A 23,191-nucleotide genomic window follows, 5' to 3' on the forward strand; every position below is an offset into this window, starting at 1 on the left:
AGCTGTTAAAACAGGCGTTGACAGAGCCAATGAAGGGGGATACTAACTTGTAGATAATATACCTGTGCAGGCACCTAATCTATGTGGATTTTAAACATCAGGCGTATACTTTTCACGTTTCGCCCAGAGGCTAGCTGATCTCTGCTAACTGAACTCTAGTAAATGGCCTAGCCCCCCCCCCCCCCCCAAAAAAAAAAAAACACCCCACCTTCAAATGTTTTATTATTGATGACCTTCAGACATGTCGCAATTCTGGTTGACCCTCATCAATTTTCCAATCAGTCCTGTCTTAGGGTTCAGCCTGGGAGGGAAAGCCTATGGTGTTCTCTCATCAGAGGTACTGGTGCATTTCTTGTTTAGATTTTGTGAAACTAATGGTAATTGAGGTGGTAAGTAAAATGATTTCAATGGGATGAAGTCCGGACTATGGGATTTACATGTTCTTGTACATTGTAGCTTCCCCGACCTACTGGTGACAGCCCCCGACAGAAATGCATGGAGTCTCTGCCTCCTCATCCCTCATGTCCCCCCGACGACTGTCCCAGTCAGGGGATTGACGATGATGGTGATGATGATGGTGATGATGATGGTGATGATGATGATGATGATGATGATGATGTAAGTGTAATATGCGGATTTTTCTATAATTAACGTACTTGATTCGGTTTTTTCTCTCAAATCTGTTTAGATTGTTTTCTTTTTCTTCTTTTCCGAAGAGATTGAATTGTGTTTTGAAATATTGCCATGGTTGAATGAATTCATTTATCTCAATAGGAAGGTTTCCGCCAGTTATCTCTCTGAGGTTTTGGGTGCTTAGAGAGTACCGTGCCCCTTGCGGGGGCATAAAACATCGAGGTCACAAGCAGGGTCAAGGGGAAGGTCGGCTGGGCGGACAGGAGTATGACGGCTTACTAGTGCCAAAACCTGGTGTTACCCATTATCACGTGATAATTACTAATTAACGCTGTCAGTTACTGTTTTCATCTGTTAGTTACTAATTTTCACGGGAAAATTACTAATTTTTAGTTTTGGCACTAGCAATCCGTCAGGAAGTGAGCCAAAACTAAAAATTAGTAATTAACAGGTGAAAGTTAGTAATTTTTCCAGGAAAAATTTGTAATTTTCCCGGGAAAATTAGTAATTAACACGTGAAAATGGTAATTATCAAGGGAAAATTACTAATTTTCCCTTGATAATTACAATTATGAGGTTTTGCCACTAGTAAGCCGTCATATAGGTTTCCGCCAGTTATCTCTCTTTGAGGTTTTGGGTGTTTAGAGAGTACTTGCCCCTTGCGGGGGCATAAAACATCGAGGTCACAAGCAGGGTCAAGGGGAAGGTCGCTGGGCGGACAGGAGACTATTGGAGTTGGACTGGCTAATGTGTAGTTGTCGCAATTGTGTGTGAAAGGGTTTCTGCAAAGAAAACTTGCATCTTGTAAAAACATGCCGTTATAACTTTGCTTTTGTGTGTGCATTTTAAGTGGAGTGAGTTCTGCAGAATTGTATGTTTTTCAGAACTTGCTGTCAGTGTTTCTAACATGGTAGTGGTTAAACGATGCGTTTAATTTCTGTCCATTTTTCGATTCAATTTTGTTTTACTGAGCTGTGCTTTAGGATAGCAGTTGTATTAGAGTTTGCTCCTTGACATTTTGAGATGTTTGTAACAGCAGGAGATAGGAGTTTTGTTTTGTTTTTTGTTTAGCACGATCTTAAGCCCTGCAGCTTTTTAAATTTAATAAAGTGACCACTTGTCCAGCTGTTTTCATTAGAAGCTGTTCTTTGGTTTAGGTGCAGTGTGCAGCTTTTTTGATATGCTTGAAAAAAGATGGACTATTTATGTGCGAATGCAAATGTAAGGATGTACATTTCCGAGGAATGTTCTCTGTGTACGTATGAAATGTAAATTTGTTTTTCTGCTGACTGGATTATATTAACATTTTGAAAGGCCAGTTCTTGTCTGGTTGGTCTGATTGCTGTTGTGTGTTGACAGACAAAATACCTACATGCAAAAAACATGCGACATCCAACATCCAACAACAAGCTCACATACACACGCACCAGGTAAAATGGATCTCAATCTTTGTTGTTGTTTCTTTTTACCACCACATGTACAATGTACACGCATTCAGTGCTGGAAAAGAGGGTGTTTCATGAAGCAAAAACATGACTAGAGATGCTGTTTGAAGAGCTAGAGATATATGTTCATGGCAGATGTGAACGAAGGATGGGATTGTGAATGACGGACAGTTTGTGGGATGTAGTTCCAGATGGGAGGGGCAGCAACAGAGAAGGCCTGTTCGCCGTTAGCTTTTGTGTGGACTTTAGGGATGCAAAAGATGAGGCTGTCTGAGAATGGGCGGAGGGTTCGAGTGGGCTTGTACATTTTGCTGAGTTGACAGATATATGAGGGGCCAGTAGACGACACCGCACCAAAGCAGAGGCAATTAACATATGATTTTACGTACGTATATCGGATACCTGCGTCTACTGAAAGCAAATACAATTGTCCGAGATAGGGAGTTTGCTTCGTTCATGGGCTGAAACTTCCACGGCTTTTACGTGTATGACCGTTTTGACCCCGCCATTAGGGCAGCCATACGCCGCTTTCGGGGGAAGCATGCTGGGTATTTTCGTGTTTTTATAACCCACCAAAATCTGACATGGATTACAGGATCTTTTCTGTGCGCCCTTGGTCTTGTGCTTGTGTGTACACACGAAGGGGGTTAGGGCACTAGCAGGTCTGCACATTAGTTGACCTGGGAGATTGGAAAAATCTCCACCAGGCATGCAGCCACGGCCGGGATTTGAACTCACGACCTTCCGATTAGGAGGCCGATGTCTTATCCACAAGGCCACTGCGCCCGTCTGAGATGGAGAGTGATGTGATCTCTCTTGCTGACCTTCACGACAAGACAGGCAGAGTAATTCTGGACTTTTTGGAGTTTATTCAAGAGGTATTGTGGGCAGCTTACAAGAAGTGATTTGCAATAGTCGAGACGTGTCAAGACAAAGGCAGATATATGGGTCTGAGTTGCTTGTGCAGTAAGAAAGTGGCGAATTGAACTGATGTGTCTAAGCTCAAAGTTTGCGATGCGGATCATATTCACAATGTGAGGAGACACAGACAAATGTTGATCAATTTCGACACCTAGGCAGATATTCTACTTCAATAATTTTGTTAGGGAGGGGTAAAAAAAAAAAATAGCAACAATTTATTCAATCATATCATTATTGTGATCTTGTTTATTCGTATTCTTACACATTTTTCTCTTAAAAGTTAAGAGTGTTATGTACCTTTATAAAATTGTTTATTGTTTGGGAGATTGAACCCAAAGAACGAATATTTTTCACAGAATATTCATGTCACACACACACGCAACCCCCCACCCCACTCACACACACGCACACACACTAACATAAACGCATTTAACCAACAAGATTTATTAAATTTTTGTGAGACATCGAAGGGGGCTTGGGGTTACATTTCTCCTCCTTCCTCTCCATTTTTTTAAAACAATTTTAAAATAATTTTGTTAACATTTTGTTATGTAGCCGAGACAAACAAACATCCGTTAATCCTCCCTCCTCTCCATTTTGCATAAAATGATCGTTATCAGAAAATGTCACTTTTGCTGCTAACAAAGTTACAATTAAGTCGTAAGCTAAGTGGCTATATACACAAGTAAGTTTACTTAAAGTGGAGCTTACCTATGTGAATTTCTACTAACAAGATTAGGTTAAGAAATCATGTAAAGCTACTAGACACTACTTTTATGTGTGTGTGTGTGTGTGTGTGTGTGACGGTGTGTGTGTGTGTGTGTAAGTGCGTATCACCGTCCGTCTGTGTGTGCGTGCGTGTCTATATATATATATATATATATGTCGTGCCGAATTCACGGAATTGCCGAAATCGCGGAATCGGCAACATTTTTGCCCATTTCGCGTAATCGGCGAAACGCTGCCCATTACGTGAAATCGGCAGCGTTTTGCCGAAAATGCGGAAAGGCTTCTAAAATTTGCCCATTTCGCAAAAGCGACAGCCAGCCTGTTACTTTTTGTGTCACCAGAACATTGCATTAACATTGCCTTACCTCCCTACTATGTTTTGTATGGTCTATGTTGGTCTGTGTCGAGCATAAAAAATGCACGAAAACTCCACTTTCTGCAATAACTTGCCATAACTTATCGATTATTGCAATATCTATCCATTGAGTATCTAGTTGTCTAAGTGTGATGATATCCCAGGCATTTGAGAAGTTTAAAACCAAAAAGTGACTGCCGATTTCGCAAAATGGGCACATTTTAGAAGCCTTTCCGCGTGTTCGGCAAAACGCTGCCGATTTCGCGTAATCGCGAAATGGGCAAAAATTTTGCCGATTCCGCGAAGTCGGCAATTACGTGAATTCGGCACGACATATATATATTTAAATACATATAAACACAAAGAATGATGATGAAAGCTTATGTGCAGCACAAACCAGAACATTATTTTGTTCTCTCCTTGCTTTACAACACCTACAAATCTCAACACAAATGTTTACAACAAATGACAAAATACTAAGAACACACCATGAAAACACAACACAGTCATGTTTCCACTATAGCATTATACAGCCCACTATAGCATTATACAGCCCACTATAGCATTATACAGCCCGCTATAGCATTATACAGGTAACAAAAATGTTCAAACCATACAGAAAACAAACCACAAAACAAGGGCTTATTAATAATAATATGAGAGTATTTATATGGTGCAAATCCTAAAACAGGTCTAAGCGCCTCACAAAAAAATACAGAAGTAAATTATTTTGTACACAACTCCAAATCAATTAATAGTACACATACAAATATAATTAATACAGTAGGTTTGTGGGCGGGGACGTAGCTCGGTTGGTAGCGCGCTGGCTTTGTAACTTGACTAAATGTAAAAACGGGCCTGGTTTGAGCAGTGACACAGGGAAATCTGTACATCAAACCTCTGCAGCCCTGCAGAGAGAAATTCTCTCCAGAGTCTTCGGAGTTGTCAGCGTTTGGAAACTTGATAGTCTGCTACCGACGGTCGGAAAGTTCTTGACCGCAGCATGGCAGGTCAAAATGCTGTGGAGCTTAATTGATACCGACATGGTTGCTGCGCAAACGGCCAGCTAAGCCACTCCTCCTACTGGCACGTGCGAACACTGCGATGGCGCGTGCTGTGACTGCGCCTGAACTGTATCAGGGTGGGTTCGATCCCCATGTTCGTTCGGCGAGAGATTTATTTCTCGGAATCAACTTTGTGCAGACTCTCTTCGGTGTCCGAACACCCCCGTGTGCACACATGCACACGAAAAAGATCCCACCGTGGTTCACCGCGAAAGTCTCAGGGCTTGGAAAATACGAAGACACGCATGCATCATCTCTCGTCTCAGATTATCATGATCGTATTTCGATACTTTGACGAAACAAACCCAATGCTGGTGTGTCGAAGAAGACAGCCACGTACAGTAGTTACAGCGGGCTTGTTCAAGTCAAAGTATCACACCATATCTTCAGTGTATTACCAATACCTGTCCCAATATAGACCAACTGGTCTAAGAGTACGTTACACCCAAATAGTCAGTCAGTAGGTTTGTATCTGGCAGTAATAGAGAAGCTACCTTTTCTACAACGAACAGGTTACAGCGAGTACATTTTCCCCTGAGATAGATTTTGCCATCGCTCTGAAGCCAACTCCAACAATGCACAGCGACGACAATGCACTGTCTTTGAGAATCGATGGGTGCATATATGCACTGTTCACTAGTAAAGATAGTCCACCTAAGGCGCCATTTTGGAAAGTTTTCGGACGATTTGGACCTTAAAAAGTTCAAGGTACATTCGCTGTACTGTAATTCAGAAACACCTGCAATGATTTGCTCAAAACTGCTCCGAAACTATGCCAAATAGTTAAATCAATTTTAATCAGCAAGCGTTTTGCTTCGCCCAGCTCTTCCGTTCGTCATCCTACTTTATTTAGATACCCATTCATTAAAGCAGATTAAAACCGTTGGATTGAGGAAATCAAACCTATAGTCCAGCAAAAGCATACACATTCCGTGCCATACAGGACTAAAAGGCTTCGCATTATATAAAAACAACAACACATTAATTGACCATTGAAAAAAAATCACCATTTGAAAAGACTACCAAACACAGTACTGATTTAGATTTGCCTCGCCCGCATCTTACATGCGAGATTCATCGTCAATTTTGAGATTAGTTCATTATTTGTATCATAAGTGTTTGTCTGTCTGTCTACTTAAAGGCACACTCAGCTTCACGTAAACCACCAGTCATAGATTCAGAGGTACGCATAAAGGTGCTATTGCAGATACAGCGAGTCGCATTGAAGTCACAAACTGACGACGAAATTGTGAAAAAAGGAAAGTGTGTCCAAGATGGCTCAGGGGTAAAATAAACCACGAAATCTGGTGTGTGGTTTACGCAAGCTAAATAGCCATTCAAACGAACTGTGTCATTTAATGCTGTGTGTTCCATAAGGTTAGAACTGCTTTTTTGTGTGAGAAGATTTAAATCGTTCTGTGAACCATTTGAGGCAGACTGGGGCTTTAAAAGATCACTTGTTCGACGTACTGTAAATTTAACGTTTTGTTTTGTACATAATTAAACGTTCCAATGAACCTACAGTTGGTATAAGCGTGTTTTATTCATTTTTCTTTGATACACGTTTTAAACAATAACAAAATTAAGAACATTAACAAGCAGACTGTTTATGGACACCTTCTAAAAATGATAATCAATACACATTCCCAATACAATTCTTTTTTTTTTATTCTGAATTTTGGAACGTGAGCAGACTAGCTGTGTTTAAGAGCGTCAGTTACTGTGATATATATGGTAACAATATAATTCTCCTGGTGGCACAATCTGAATCATCCTTCATCATTCTATCACCCTGAAGAAGCCTCTCGTGGGGGCGAAATTTTGCATCATCATAAATAAACATATTCCATATTCATCACAAAAACTTTTGAGGAGATTGTTTTTAAATATTTGCATATATGATAATGTACTTATATATATATACATGTTGCACATTACTTAAATAATTATGCAGTTAGTTGATCTTGAAAGTGTATTTATGTTCGATTAAGCTTTTTGTTTCATGATCGTGTCTTTGTGTTATAAGAAATGCGGTGTTGTGCCAAAAGACACATTTCCATGTTTGTGTCAAATGAAAATGGACATTAAAGGCAGAGTAAGCCTCCCGTAAACCATCACAGATACGGTCAGGCTTTTACACACAGTACAAACACCATTTCATTTAAACACTCACCAATTGAGAACATCCTAGGTGCCCTCCGTAAAGAGCGAACAATTTTCAAAGAATTTATTTTTGCGTGGTTTATCTTACCCCTGAGCCATCGTGAACCCGTGTGATCCAGTTTTCCCTTTTCACAATGCAGTCGTCATAGTTAGTCATTTGAATGCGACTCGAGGTGAGCTTATCTACAATAGCACGTTTTTTTTATGCACGAAACAACGGCGGTGGTTCACAAGAACTCTAGCGATGGCTTTTGACTGTTGAGAGGAACGGCGATTTGCACTGATAAACCGGCCGTCGTCTGCTACGACCCTTGCGTGACCCTGCTTCCGGGCTTTTCTTTTTTTAAACTTTCACAACTTCGAATTGTTCTGATCTTGTCTTGATGAAAAACGAATTCTTTTATGATTAAAGAATGTTTGTGTAACAAGCTGTCAATTTATTATTTAGATTTTAAAAGTTAGGTCTAGCGCAAAAACGAGGCGCCGTTGTTGTTAACGGAACAAGTCTACGAAAATAAATTCTTTGAAAATGTCTCACGCTCGACAGAAAGCAGCCAGGATGTTCCCGTTCGGTGAGCGTTCAGATGGAAGTATGCTTGTACTGTATTTAGACGCTCGGGGAGCTCTGTGATGGTTTACGGGAGGCTTACTGTGCCTTTAAATTAGTTTTCTTATTTTATCTTATGTTATGTTATGTTATCTTATCTTCTTATTTTATCTTATTTTATCTTATTTTATCTTATTTTATACCGGCACGGTTGGCCTTGTGGTAAGGCGTCCGCCCCGTGATCGGGAGGTCGTGGGTTCGAACCCCGGCTCATACCTAAGACTTTACTAAATTGGCAATCTAGGGGCTGCTCCGCCTGGCGTCTGGCATTATGGGGTTAGTGCTGGTTGGTCCGGTGTCAGAATGATGTGACTGGGTGAGACATGAAGCCAGTGCTGCAACTTCTGTCTTGTGTGTGGCGCACGTTATATGTCAAAGCAGCACCGCCCTGATATGCGCCTTCGTGGTCGGCTGGGCGTTAAGCAAACAAACAAACAAACAAAATCTTATTTTATCTTATCTTATCTTATCAAAAGAAAAAAAAGAACAAAATCCATGTTTGTGTAAAATGAAAATGGACAGAAAAGTTTTCTTATCTGATCTCATTTGATCTTATCTTATCTTATCTTATCTGTTTTTGAGTTACAGGCAGGTTTTCTGATAATGTGTGTAAAGCACGTCGGGTGACCAGCTTCCCGGAGCATCCCGCTTGGTGACAGCCTGCAGACAGCACGACGAGGCCACCGAAAAATCGCACGTGCGCGCCTTGGCTTGTTGTCCACATAGAGCGAGACAGTCTTCCTTCAGCACCGTTGAACAAGGCCCCATGTTGTTGCCTGCAATTCCGTGGGCAGGGTAAGCCAGGAAAGTCGATTGCAGGTCAGCTTCAGCACATCCTGTGGAGACACATTCGTGTTTAGGATAAATACAAGATTGTCAATAATAAATCATCGATTTGACCAAATGTAGGAAAGACATGTCGTCACGCTCATAAGAAAAATACCTATCTCAGTGTTAGGCATTTCTGTAGTGAAACTACAGGGGAAGCTACTGGAAGGGTATCTATCATGTGTTAGAGAGTACAAACTCTCAGACTATCGGAAACCATTGCCACGGTAACGTAAGCAAAACTGCCGATCTCGTTTCTTGAGTAAGGCACTTTTTCTTTATGATACAGGAAGACTTGTTTTGAGAATGTGAAAGTATGCAAAAGCTTTTTGTGGGTTGTTATGCAGTTTTGCTGATTGAAAATGCTGCTGTTAGCTCTTTATCTCAGGTTTATCCAGCTGCCACCGCTCGAGATAGGCAGTTTGCAACTTATAACTAAAACAAGAGGCGAAGCCATCAAGGCTCACGTAAGAAATCGACAAACAGTAACACACACACACACTCACACACACACACACACACACACACACACACACACACACACACACACACACACACACACACACACACACAGAAAGAGCATAGGTGAAACTGTGCAAGAAAGCGAGACACTAGATCTAGATCTGTCTGTCTGCATGTAGCCTACTTACAGGGACACGACTGCCAACTAGTCTCGGCCCACTCAAAATAATAATGACCGAGACTTTCAGTACTTCCTTCGCGTGACGTCTAACCCTCTTACGTCATAATGTGACGTCAATGTAATGTGACGTCTTCAAATGTTAGAGTTTCTACCACAGACATACACACGCACGCACACACGCACATACGCAGGCACGCACAGACAGACAAAGTTACGATCGCATAGGCTACACTTACGTGAGCCAATGAGATAGGCAGATTGTTCAGAAACCAAAGAAAGTTTTTTTCTCAAAACATCAAAAAACAAGAGGCGAAGCCTTCAAGGCTCACGTAAGAAATCGACAAACAGTAACACAAACTCAATCACTCAGTCACACATACACACACACACACACACACACACAGTAAGCATAGGTGACACTGTGCAAGAAAGCGAGACACTAGATCTATACTGAACTCCAAAAGAAACGCAAGTTAAGAGTTATTTAAGGTTTTGTTAAAATTCATGCACTAAAGGTGGGTTTCAGGTGAAAATTCTTCACGAGCATGAGTTAGCATAGTGTCCTGCACGTAGCCTGTGAAAATCACGTGTGCAGTGCCCAGAGTGCGCTCTCTGCAGTTGGCCGCTGTCAGCGCGAGTTCGATCCCAGGTTCGGCGGAAATTTATTTCACAGAGTCAACTTTGTGTGCAGACTCTCTTCGGTGTCCGAACCACCCCCCGTGTATGCTACATTGGGTGTGCACGTTAAAGATCCCACGATTGACAAAAGGGTCTTTCCTGGAAAAATTGCTTAGGCACAGTTAATAATTGTCTACCATACCCGTGTGACTTGGAATAAGGCCGTGAAAGGTAAATATGCGCCGACATGGCTGCAATCTACTGGCCGTATAAAATTTCATCTCACACGGCATCACTGCAGAGCGCCTAGAACTGTACCCACGATATAAGCCTCATAAGTGTCTCAGTTAAATGTATGCTTTGTATGATTTGTGCTAGTTTATTCTATAATGAATTTGTAAAGCGCCTGGAGCCAATTGATGGGACTCGCGCTATAGAAAAGTTATTTATTATTATTATTATTATTATTGATTGATTGATTGATTGAAAAGCTGCCAGACCTGATTTTTTTCGTTAACAGTACTCAGCTCACACAAGGAACAAAAACCTGTCTCCGTCCACTGTCTGAAATCAGCCATTTGTACAGTAGAAGCATGCCAAGACTGAGCGCCATTGACCGGGAGAGAGCAATCGGGCGATTGCAAGCTGGAAATCGCCCAACTGCCATTGCAAATGTCATGGGCGTGGCAACCTCGACCATCTGTCGTCTGTGGACCCGATTCCAAGCCAGCGGCAGCACCCGGGATGGCGCTAGAAGCGGACGACCTCGTGTGACTACTGCTCGCCAGGACCGGGTCATCTACCGTCAGCACCTGCGTCAACCGTTCCTCCCGGCTACAGAAATCTCCAGGAACACCGTCAACCGCCTGGTGCGCTCCATGAGAGACAGATGTCAGGCCCTTGTCAACGCCAATGGGGGACACACGCGTTACTGAGCCTGGCGGTGAGAACTTTCTTTCGGTAACGTTTTTTTGTTAGTGACAATCAAAGAACATTGCCCCAAGATGCTTTGTACCAATTTTCGTGAAATTCGTTCGATTATATCTCGTCAAAATGAAATGCCAAAGAATGAGATTAAATTTCTTAATCTTGCGTTTCTTTTGGAGTTCAGTATAGATCTGTCTGTCTGCATGTAGCCTACTTACAGGGACACGACTGCCAACTAGTCTCGGACCGCACAAAATAACAATGACCGAGACGTTCAGTAATTCCTTCGGGTGACGTCTAACCCTCTTACGCCATAATGTGACGTCTTCAAATGACGAAATGTTAAAGTTTCTACCACAGACTTACACACGCACGCACACTTACATGAGCCAAAAAAGAATGAAAGAAAAAAGAAACAAGAGGCGAAGCCTTCAAGGCTCACGTAAGAAATCGACAAACAGTAACACAAACTCAATCACTCCGTCACACATACACACACACACAGTAAGCATAGGTGACACTGTGCAAGAAAGCGAGACACTAGATCTAGATCTGTCTGTCTGCATGTAGCCTACTTACAAAGTTACAGGGACACGACTGCCAACTAGTCTCGGCCCGCACAAAAAAACAATGACCGAGACGTTCAGTAATTCCTTCGCGTGACGTCTAACCCTCTTACGCCATAATGTGACGTCTTCAAATGACGAAATGTTAAAGTTTCTTTTTTTTTCTTCTTTTTTTTCAGTTTGTAATTTTTTTTCTTTTTGGTACACGACATCAACATCACACAGCAACATCAAATAACATCAACCATACAAAACTATGCATCTCCAACAAAGACAAAGAAAAACAAGTCGCGTAAGGCGAAATTACTACATTTAGTCAAGCTGTGGAACTCACAGAATGAAACTGAACGTAGTCCGCCGCTAGTGCAAAAGGCAGTGAAAGTGACGAGCCTGTTTGGCGCGGCAGCGGTTGCGCTGTGCTTCAGCACGCTTTACTGTACCGCTCTTCGTTTTAACTTTCTGAGCGTGTTTTTAATCCAAACATATCATATCTATATGTTTTTGGAATCAGGAACCGACAAGGAATAAGATGAAATAGGTTTTGAATCGATTTTTTCGGAAATTTAATTTTGATCATAATTTTTATATTTTTAATTTTCAGAGATTGTTTTTAATCTAAATATAACATATGTATATGTTTTTGGAATAAGAAAATGTCGGAGAATAAGATGAAATTGTTTTTGGATCGTTTAATAAAAAAAATAATTTTAATTACAAGTTTGCGATTTTTAATGACCAAACTCACTCATTAGTTTTTAAGCCACCAAGCTGAAATGCAATACCAAACCCCGGCCTTCGTCGAAAATTGCTTTGCCAAAATTTCAATCAATTTAATTGAAAAATGAGGGTGTGACAGTGCCGCCTCAACTTTTACAAAAAGCCGGATATGACGTCATCAAAGGTATTTATCGAAAAAAAGAAAAAAATGTCCAGGGATATCAAACCCAAGAACTCTCATGTCAAATTTCATAAAGATCGGCCCAGTAGTTTAGTCTGAATCGCTCTACACACACACACACAGACAGACAGACAGACACACACACACACATACACCACGACCCTCGTCTCGATTCCCCCCTCTATGTTAAAACATTTAGTCAAAACTTGACTAAATGTAACAAGTCGCGTAAGGCGAAAATACAACATTTAGTCAAGTAGCTGTCGAACTCACAGAATGAAACTGAACGCAATGCAACGCAGCAAGACCGTATACTCGTAGCATCGTCAGTCCACCGCTCACGGCATAGGCAGTGAAATTGACAAGAAGAGCGGGGTAGTAGTTGCGCTGGGAAGGATAGCACGCTTTTCTGTACCTCTCTTCGTTTTAACTTTCTGAGCGTGTTTTTAATCCAAACATATCATATCTATATGTTTTTGGAATCAGGAACCGACAAGGAATAAGATGAAAGTGTTTTTAATTTAATTTTGATAATAATTTTTATATATTTAATTTTCACAGCTTGTTTTTAATCCAAATATAACATATTTATATGTTTTTGGAATCGGCAAATGATGGAGAATAAGATAAACGTAAATTTGGATCGTTTTATAAAAAACATATTTTTTGTACAATTTTCAGATTTTTAATGACCAAAGTCATTAATTAATTTTTAAGCCACCACGCTGAAATGCAATACCGAAGTCCGGGCTTCGTCGAAGATTACTTGACCAAAATTTCAACCAATTTGGTTGAAAAATGAGGGCGTGACAGTGCCGCCTCAACTTTCACGGAAAGCCGGATATGACGCCATCAAAGACATTTATCAAAACAATGAAAAACAAGTCGCGTAAGGCGAAAATACAATATTTAGTCAAGTAGCTGTCGAACTCACAGAATGCAACTGAACGCAATGCCATTTTTCAGCAAGACCGTATACTCGTAGCATCGTCAGTCCACCGCTCATGGCAAAGGCAGTGAAATTGACAAGAAGAGCGGGGTAGTAGTTGCGCTAAGAAGGATAGCACGCTTTTCTGTACCTCTCTTTGTTTTAACTTTCTGAGCGTGTTTTTAATCCAAACATATCATATCTATATGTTTTTGGAATCAGGAACCGACAAGGAATAAGATGAAAGTGTTTTTAAATTGATTTCGACAATTTAATTTTGATAATAATTTTTATATATTTAATTTTCAGAGCTTGTTTTTAATCCGAATATAACATATTTATATGTTTTTGGAATCAGCAAATGATGGAGAATAAGATAAACGTAAATTTGGATCGTTTTATAAATTTTTATTTTTTTTTACAATTTTCCGATTTTTAATGACCAAAGTCATTAATTAATTTTTAAGCCACCAAGCTGAAATGCAATACCGAAGTCCGGGCTTCGTCGAAGATTACTTGACCAAAATTTCAATCAATTTGGTTGAAAAATGAGGGCGTGACAGTGCCGCCTCAACTTTCACGAAAAGCCGGATATGACGTCATTAAAGACATTTATCAAAAAAATGAAAAAAACGTTCGGGGATTTCATACCCAGGAACTCTCATGTCAAATTTCATAAAGATCGGTCCAGTAGTTTAGTCTGAATCGCTCTACACACACACACACACACACGCACACACACACACACACGCACGCACATACACCACGACCCTCGTTTCGATTCCCCCTCGATGTTAAAATATTTAGTCAAAACTTGACTAAATATAAAAACGTATGGGGATATCATACCCAGGAACTCTCATGTCAAATTTCATAAAGATCGGTCCAGTAGTTTGGTCTGAATCGCTCTACACGCACGCACGCACACACACACACACACACACACACACACACATACACCACGACCCTCGTCTCGATTCCCCCCTCTATGTTAAAACATTTAGTCATAACTTGACTAAATGTAAAAAGAGGCAACAACAAAAACAAAACGGAAAAACACGATAAAGCATACAATCACACAGCCCATATTCAATACATTTATAAATTATGTAAACGTCTCTTTTTATATTTAGTCAAGTTTTGACTAAATATTTTAACATCGAGGGGGAATCGAAACGAGGGTCGTGGTGTATGTGCGTGCGTGTGTGTGTGTGTGTGTGTGTGTGTGTGTGTGTGTGTGTGTGTGTGTGTGTGTGTGTGTGTGTGTAGAGCGATTCAGACTAAACTACTGGACCGATCTTTATGAAATTTGACATGAGAGTTCCTGGGTATGAAATCCCCATACGTTTTTTTCATTTTTTTGATAAATGTCTTTGATGACGTCATATCCGGCTTTTCGTGAAAGTTGAGGCGGCACTGTCACGCCCTCATTTTTCAACCAAATTGGTTGACATTTTGGTCAAGTAATGTTCGACGAAGCCGGCTTAAAAATCAATTAATGACTTTGGTCATTAAAACTCTGAAAATTGTAAAAAAAAATAAAAATTTATAAAACGATCCAAATTTACGTTTATCTTATTCTCCATCATTTGCTGATTCCAAAAACATATAAATATGTTATATTCGGATTAAAAACAAGCTCTGAAAATTAAATATATAAAAATTATTATCAAAATTAAATTGTCCAAATCAATTTAAAAATACTTTCATCTTATTCCTTGTCGGTTCCTGATTCCAAAAACATATAGATATGATATGTTTGGATTAAAAACACGCTCAGAAAGTTAAAACAAAGAGAGGTACAAAAAAGCGTGCTATCCTTCTTAGCGCAACTACTACCCCGCTCTTCTTGTCAATTTCACTGCCTTTGCCATGAGCGGTGGACTGACGATGCTACGAGTATACGGTCTTGCTGAAAAATGGCATTGCGTTCAGTTTCATTCTGTGAGTTCGACAGCTACTTGACTAAATATTGTATTTTCGCCTTACGCGACTTGTTTTATCTTCTGGCTGCGTTTGATCTGATTCTCGGACCGTATGTGATGCCTACTGGTACCAGCTGATGTGAGGCGACCCATGACCGCCTGTTTATTGTTTTTTTTTCTGCTCTGAGGTGTGAGATGTGAGGTGTGAGGTGATGACATCATGAATAAACCGATGTACACTGAGGGCCCCAAAGGGGGGGGTATCATCACGATCACGGGAAGGGAAATTTTAGCTTTCACGATCACAGTTACCTTGATTTTTGTTTTCACGATCACAAACACCTTGACGAATAGAGGATCATAGAGTGATACAGCTGTGAAAAATGTACGTTGAAAATAAAATGCTTTGCAATAATGCCCATCACGATCATGAAAACAAATGACGATCACGATCACGAGACTTGCTTTTTTTGTCATCACGGATCACGGGCAAAGTCCCATCACGATCACAGAAATGGAAATTTCGGCAATCACGGTCACAGAAAGGTCAAAAAACGCCAATCACGATCACGATTTTAAACCCTTTGGGGCCCTCTACACTATACGCCAGATGTCCGAGTGTTCCTTCCCCTTGTTACAATGACATAGGTAATTATCTTATGAGCGTGACGATGTTTAGCGCAAAATCCATTGGGGTGTCCGTTATCTGTCTAACTGCCCCTATCCTAAACCCCCGCCCCTTCTTTACCATACCCTCATACGCTCCCCCCTTCGCTGCCCGACGACCGGCCCTAACAACTACCCCCTCGATAAGAATGCTCAAATGATCGTCACATTTAGATGACAACTTTCAACCAAGACTGGTGAGATAATAGACGATTCTAGCTACAACAACAACAACAACAACACCCCCACCACCACCACCAACAACATCAACGACGACGACAACAACAACACCACCACCACCACCACCACCACAAACAACAACAACAACAACAACAACAATTATGATAGTATACCCAGTATGAGTCAGAGGAACAAAGAGATTAAATAATGTTTTCATTGTAAGTCACACCGATAATATCTCGAAGCACTCTTCTTTGTTTCGTGGGGCACTTCACTGTTACAGGTTTGAGAATAGACGTTTTCCAGAAATAACTCCGTCGAGGCGAACAACTAACTGTGATGTGTATGCTATGCAGCGTGTGCTAAGTATGATACCATTTCCTTTCGAACTGAATATAATCATCGGAGCCACGAATCGTTACCGATGGCTTGCTGATCACTGGAAGTGTTCGCTAAGCACGTGTGTTTTCCTAAACTCACGTGACCTCAAGCCAAATCCACACGGCCTCGATGAAAACACGGTGTGAGGGATCACTATGCGCCAGCGATCATTTCCGCAACAAAATTGTGAACTCCGATGAACTCGTGAATGCTGATTTTCGAAAGAAAAGGGTATCATATTGTGCAAGCGCTGCATAACATGAGAGTTACCTGATCGTCTCGATCGCAGTATAAAGCCGATCGGAAGCATGGAACATGCTCCGGGTGTTGTCAAAAGCGTGTCCTAAGTGTACTCAAGTGATTTATCAAACTATGGGAGAAGTACCTTCAACGCAAACTCTTTTAGAGTTGGAGAAGTAGTATCCTGGAGAGCAGAGACACCTGCCGGCGAAACACTCTGACAGGGGAACACCGCACTCTGCGTCACTGCTGCACTCTCTCTTCAGCCATTCTGAGAGATAAGATAAGATAAGGTAAGGTAAGAAAGATCATGCTTATTTTTGAGAGTAATGGAGTAAGCAAGCACAATTGTTGTATTTAACCAACATTTTTTTTTAACAACTATGAGCTTTTGAAATTAAAGAAAGAGTGCAAGAAAAGCAGATCTTTCAACACAAATATGTTTTTGACCCAAACACTGCTTTTTACCATTACGGCCATTCCCATAGAAACAATACCCTTAACTTTACATCCTTAACATCCCTGAAGTATGGATATACTGTATGGACGTGAGTCGTGAGGGCTTTGGCCATCTTTTTGTATATAAAGATCTAAATAAATGTACTAAATATTTTTTTCGACTCGCCTATGACTTTGTTTTTGCTTTTCTTTGTTTTGCTTTGCATTGTGAAAACGGTTTGTAATAACGTCAAACCGAGTGTCGTACAGCAAACTGTCAACATATATTTTTCCTGCAAATATGGTAACATACGTAATTATCAAATGAACTTAGAGGAGGGGGTTAAATCGGGGATTCACTGTGCACTTACTTGTGATCCAAAAAGATGTGGAAGCCGTCCAGGTCCCCTGAGTCGCTGACGTCATCACCACTGCATGGCCTCGACACGTAGTGCCTAATGACGTCACTGTGACGGTGAACATGACGCAAGCTGGTGACATCCAGCAAAAGCGTGCACAGCCAATTGCTGACCCTGCCTCGCTCTCAAAGAGCAGGTTTTCAAGAAAAATATAGTTTTCTTGGGCTGCTCTCTTTTCTAACAGCATCTGCTGTACGCTTTCAGTGAATTGTAGTAACATCAGACACACGGCACACATCATGAGAGTGCTGGTTAGCTTCATCGTGATCACGTGAAACGGAAAATGCGTAGCAACGTTGAAGAGATTTTGAAGAAGGAGTTTCAGTCCGATGTAATTGTTATTGTTTCAGTCTCTTACGCTACAGATACCTTTTTCATCGCGATTATGTAAAAGTATGGGCAGTTTGAGCACAGTCTACGATGTTCTAATAAAAAACAAAGCGTTTCAATTCAATCTGATGTTAGTTTTTCAGTCTTGAACGTAGCCAGCGAATACGTTCACCATAGTGATTAGCAGAAAGTGTGACCAGTTTGGCGGTTGTGGCAGAATTAAATAATTCAAAGAAAAAAGGTCTCCGGTGTCGTTACTGTTTTCCAGGTGAACACAGCGGACACATGCATAAAAGATGTTGTCTTTTATGGCCAGTGCTGGCGCCAGAGAACACAGTTGCGTTCCTGAAAGGCAGTCATTCAGCCCATGCCAAAGCTTCCAGATCACAATAACAAAAACAAGTCGCGTAAGGCGAAATTACTACATTTAGTCAAGCTGTCGAACTCACAGAATAAAACTGAACGCACTGTATTTTTTCACCAAGACCGCATACTCGTAGTTTCGTCAGTCCACCGCTCGTGGCAAAGGCAGTGAACTCGACAAGCCAGAATAGTGCGGTAATGGTCGCGCTGAGCGGGATAGCACGCTTTTCTGTACCTCTCTTCGTTTTAACTTTCTAAGCGTGTTTTTAATCCAAACATATCACATCTATATGTTTTTGGAATCAGGAACCGACAAGGAATAAGATGAAATTGTTTTTAAATCGATTTCGGACATTTTATGTTAATCATAATCAAGTCAAGTCAAGTCAAACAATTTATTTACCAAATGCAAAGCACAGGATTTTGTTATGGTGTATGCATAAAACTTCACACTCCTTCCACACGCATATATCATAATAAATATGTACAGATAAAGTGTTCGATTTCACTGGGCCTATTTGCATGTGTATACGAACCAGACAGTTCAAGACGGACTGGTTGTTCCTTTAGCACCAATTTGACAGGAGTAATCACAGGTTACATGGATAAAGATAAATGAATTCCCTCAAATCGTATCTAAAAATATAGTCATCAATATAATTAATCCGAGTACATGCTAACACAGTTATTCAAAGGACACAACCCTTACGTCTATTAAGATATTTCATTTAAGGATACTCGATCCATTTCAAAACTTTAACTGACACATATCACAGATCTAACAGATCTAAGAACGATCCACCATTGAGGCCGCAAGGACTCCCTCAGGAAAGAAACTGTTTCTGAAACGAGAAGTCCTGCTCTTCAGAGCGCGGAAGCGCTTGCCTGACGGGAGGAGCTCGAACAGATGGCTGGCTGGGTGAGATGAGTCTGCCACTATACCCCTAACTCTCTATGCTAAACGTGAGCTGTACAGTGAGGCGACTGACGGAAGTTCGCAACCCACAATACGAGACGCTTGTCTGACAATGCGCTCCAGCTCTTCCTTGTTCCTAGCACTGGCACCGCTAAACCACACGGTGACTGAAAAACACAGAATGCTTTCTTCAGTGGCCCAGAACTGCTTTTGGATGTCTTTGTTCAGTCTAAATTTTTTCAGCTGTCTAAGGAAGTGAAGCCTCTGCTGACACTTCTTGATAATGGGCTCTGTGTTTTTGTCCCATGTGAGGTCGCTCGAGATGATTGTGCCTAAAAATCTAAAGGAGTCGACCTGCTCAACACTTACACCGTTGATCTCTAAAGGTGTGAGTGCGAGTTTGTTCTTTCTAAAATCTACAATCATTTCTTTGGTTTTAGAGACATTGAGCTCTAAGTTGTTGTCAGAGCACCAGCCAACCAACTGTTCCACCTCCTCTCTATACACACTTTCATCATCGTTGGAAATCAGCCCCTCAACTGTCGTGTCATCTGAAAACTTCAGAACCAGCACAGATGGATCTGATGATACACAGTCGTTCGTGAAAAGTGTGAATAAAAGTGGCGAAAGCACACACCCCTGGGGTGCCCCTGTGTTCAGCGTGGCTGAGTAAGAGTATGAACCGTTCACCTTGACTTCCTATGAACGGTCTTTTTATATTTTTAATTTTCAGAGCTTGTTTTTAATCTGAATATAACATATTTATATGTTTTTGGAATCAGAAAATGATGAAAAATAAGATGAACGTAAATTTGGATCGTTTTGTAAAAAAAAATTTTTAATTACAATTTTCAGATTTTTAATGACCAAAGTCATTAATTAATTTTTAAGCCTCCAAGCTGAAATGCAATACCAAAGTCCGGCCTTTGTTGAAGATTGCTTGGCCAAAATTTCAATCAATTTTAATTGAAAAATGAGGGTGTGACAGTGCCGCCTCAACTTTTACAAAAAGCCGGATATGACGTCATCAAAGACATTTATCGAAAAAATGAAAAAATTCTGGGGATATCATACCCAGGAACTCTCATGTAAAATTTCATAAAGATCGGTCCAGTAGTTTACTCTGAATCGCTCTACACACACACACACACACACACACAGACACACACACACACACACACACACACACACACACACACACACACACACACACACACACACACATATAGACACACATAGGCCTACACCACGACTGACCCTCGTCTCGATTCCCCCTCTATGCTAAAACATTTAGTAAATGTAACAAGAAAGGTAGGTCGTTGGAACGTTTGATATTGACAGAACAATACGTTACAGTCACAAATATATCGACCCAACGGTCTTTAGAGTGCACAGACAAACAATTAGTAACAAGAACTTAGCTTGATCGAATGTTTCGGCCGCTTGTTGGAAAAGTCCCAAGCGAATCTTTTGGGATTCTCTTGATTCCAATTACTTAATTAATAAATTGCTTCGTTGGGTCGATATATTTGTGACTGTAACGTATTGTTTTGTCAATAACAAACGTCCCAACAACCTACCTTTCTTGGGTTTTTTAATCTGAATTTTGAAACGTTGGCAGTCTCTTTGTTTTTGGATTTCCAGATCACAAGACAAACTTGCACAATGTTGCTGTTACCAGAACTTTTCATTTTTAAAAAGAACACACATTGAAAAACTATTCTTGAAAAAATATTCTAGTCTTGATCGTGTCTTATTTTAAAGATTTACTTCATTTAAGGGGTTATTAGTGTGTTCAAACCGCAGCTTAAATCCATTACACATTTTGTGCACAGGTTCCTCTGAGCATTATGAACACATCTGTGCAAAGAAAAAAGGGGGTCGCCTTATTAACTTTTTTGTTAAAAATTTTTGTTACTAGGGGTGGTCAAATATGATTTTGGGATAAACACTGTGGTTCTTAACGTGATCCTAACTGACATATTTAGCTTTACAAATGATAAATAAAACATTACTCTGTGTAGATAAATGAATGCAGAGTATCACTTTATTATAATACGTTACTTATCATGTGCATTTTCAAAAAATTATCGAGGTTTGTCGAGGGCGTACACATAAAATTATCAGTCATTTATGGTAAAAACGTTATTACACAAAAATGTCAGCTTAAATCATAACCAAATTTAAACACAGCTAAGTTCACTATATGCTGTTACAATACCTAAGAAAATAAAAAGGTGTTACCTTATTGCTTGCTCCACAATTATCCCCGCACCACCCCCACCCCCATATCTTGACTAACAAAAATGATGAAAAAATCATTTGGGAGCCCAGTAGGTCAGTTGGTAGAGCACTGGACTTGTGATCCATATTTTTGAATCCGTGGGAAGGGGTGTGCAAAGTTTCATGAAGATCTGTCCAGTAGTTTTCTCTGAATCGCACTACAAATACATACACAATAATACATAGTTATGACAAGTGCCCTCAGTGCCCCTCCCCCGCCCTCGTCCACCCTTGATCACACACACACACACACACACACACACACACACACACACACACACACACACACACACACACACAAACACACACCAGGGTGGATCAATTAGTTTGTAAGGGGGGTGTACTTATAATTCAAGAGTGTAAATCTAGGACGCGAAGAAAAAGACTGTTCGGGAGCACATATCACATTTTCCCCGAGTACGCAGTACTAGGGTCCAACAGACTTTAATTGTGTGTCTGTCTGTCTGTCTCGACTTAACAGCTTATTGCTGGGAAACTACTGGGCGCAGTTCGTTCAAAAGTTGATACACTAACTTGATAATAGGTCCGATTGATCGTATTAAAACTTCATAATGTTACCTGGGACCTAAATGCGAAATATTCCACCAAAACGACTCTTAACGGGGGGAGTTTTTGCGGTGGGAGGCTGGTCGCTTTGCGAACAGCCAGTCACTGAACTAAAGGGGAGACTTGTTGGCCTCAGCCGAACACGTCACGCAGTGACGAGAAAAGCATGATTTGGCAGTGCAAGCCAGACAACGGGTGGGGATATGGTCTCGGCAAAGAAATTACAATGCAGGGTTTGGTCTCGGTGAAAGAGAGACAGAGCGCACGAGAGAGTCTATGGCCAAAGTGATCCGGGTTCGATTCCCGGCATGGGCGGTCTATTTTTTTTTTAATTCTTGTTTACTATTGTTTATTATAAACGTTTTAATGTTTTATTTTACTCTAATAGTTTTTTTAATTGTGTAAAATAATTTTTTTTTTAATCCAAGTGATCCGGGTTTGATTCCCGGCATGGGCGGTCAATTTTTTTTTATTTTTTTTTTACTATTGTTTATTATGAACGTTTTAATGTTTTATTTTACTCTAATAATTTTTTTAATTGTGTAAAATAAATAAATAATTTTTTTTTAAATCCACGTGCACAAGACAAAAACTTTCATACTGAGGGAGCGAGCCAGTCTGAAGAGTACTCGGGTCCAGCGCCAGCGTTTTTTATAAGGATCTTCGAATATTTCATAGGCCTAAAAACCGCAATATTGTGACACACACTTCATATTAAAAGACTCTATAAAACATAATTATGTGACACTTCTTGTTCTGTACTTTTCGCGCTGCATTCCATGCAAACAATCCATATGTTCAATTTTCCGGATTTTTTAAACATAATTTACCACCCTCTTAGCATGAGTTTTTATTCTTTTTGATTGTGTTTTTGCAAAATACTGAAATGGTTACAAAGTTTCGGAACTCGCCTGTGATTTATATGAAGTCTTATATCGCGCGCGTATCTCCAGACTCGGACTCAAGGCGCAGGGATCTATTTATGCCGTGTGAGATGGAATTTTTTACACAATACATCACGCATTCACATCGACCAGCAGATCGCAGCCATTTCGGCGCATATCCTACTTTTCACGGCCTATTATTCCAAGTCACACGGGTATTTTGGTGGACATTTTTTATCTATGCCTATACAATTTTGCCAGGAAAGACCCTTTT

At 40.5% G+C, this 23,191-nt stretch overlaps 2 protein-coding genes across 4 annotated transcripts in view; one reads left to right on the top strand and one right to left on the bottom strand.

The window, feature by feature from the left end:
• LOC138976722 (E3 ubiquitin-protein ligase TRIM33-like) overlaps positions 1-179 on the top strand; it is a 15,863-nt gene extending 15,684 nt beyond the window's left edge. For all 3 annotated transcript variants that reach the window (XM_070349595.1, XM_070349593.1, XM_070349594.1), the window contains exon 9: positions 1-179. This exon is cut by the window's left edge. The gene's annotated coding sequence lies outside the window, so the exon portion shown is untranslated.
• Positions 180-1,934: 1,755 nt separating this feature from the next.
• LOC138976725 (uncharacterized) lies at positions 1,935-17,909 on the bottom strand. The gene is made up of 3 exons (XM_070349608.1): positions 17,527-17,909; positions 16,863-16,988; positions 1,935-8,753 (listed from the first exon to the last, which is right to left on the bottom strand). Exons 1-3 carry the CDS (start codon positions 17,834-17,836, stop codon positions 8,500-8,502), a joined length of 690 nt encoding a protein of 229 aa, XP_070205709.1. The 5' UTR covers positions 17,837-17,909; the 3' UTR covers positions 1,935-8,499.
• Between the last annotated feature and the right edge of the window lie 5,282 nt (positions 17,910-23,191).

This window comes from Littorina saxatilis, linkage group LG9 (genome assembly GCF_037325665.1).
Source record: "Littorina saxatilis isolate snail1 linkage group LG9, US_GU_Lsax_2.0, whole genome shotgun sequence".
Classification (NCBI taxonomy): domain Eukaryota; kingdom Metazoa; phylum Mollusca; class Gastropoda; order Littorinimorpha; family Littorinidae; genus Littorina; species Littorina saxatilis.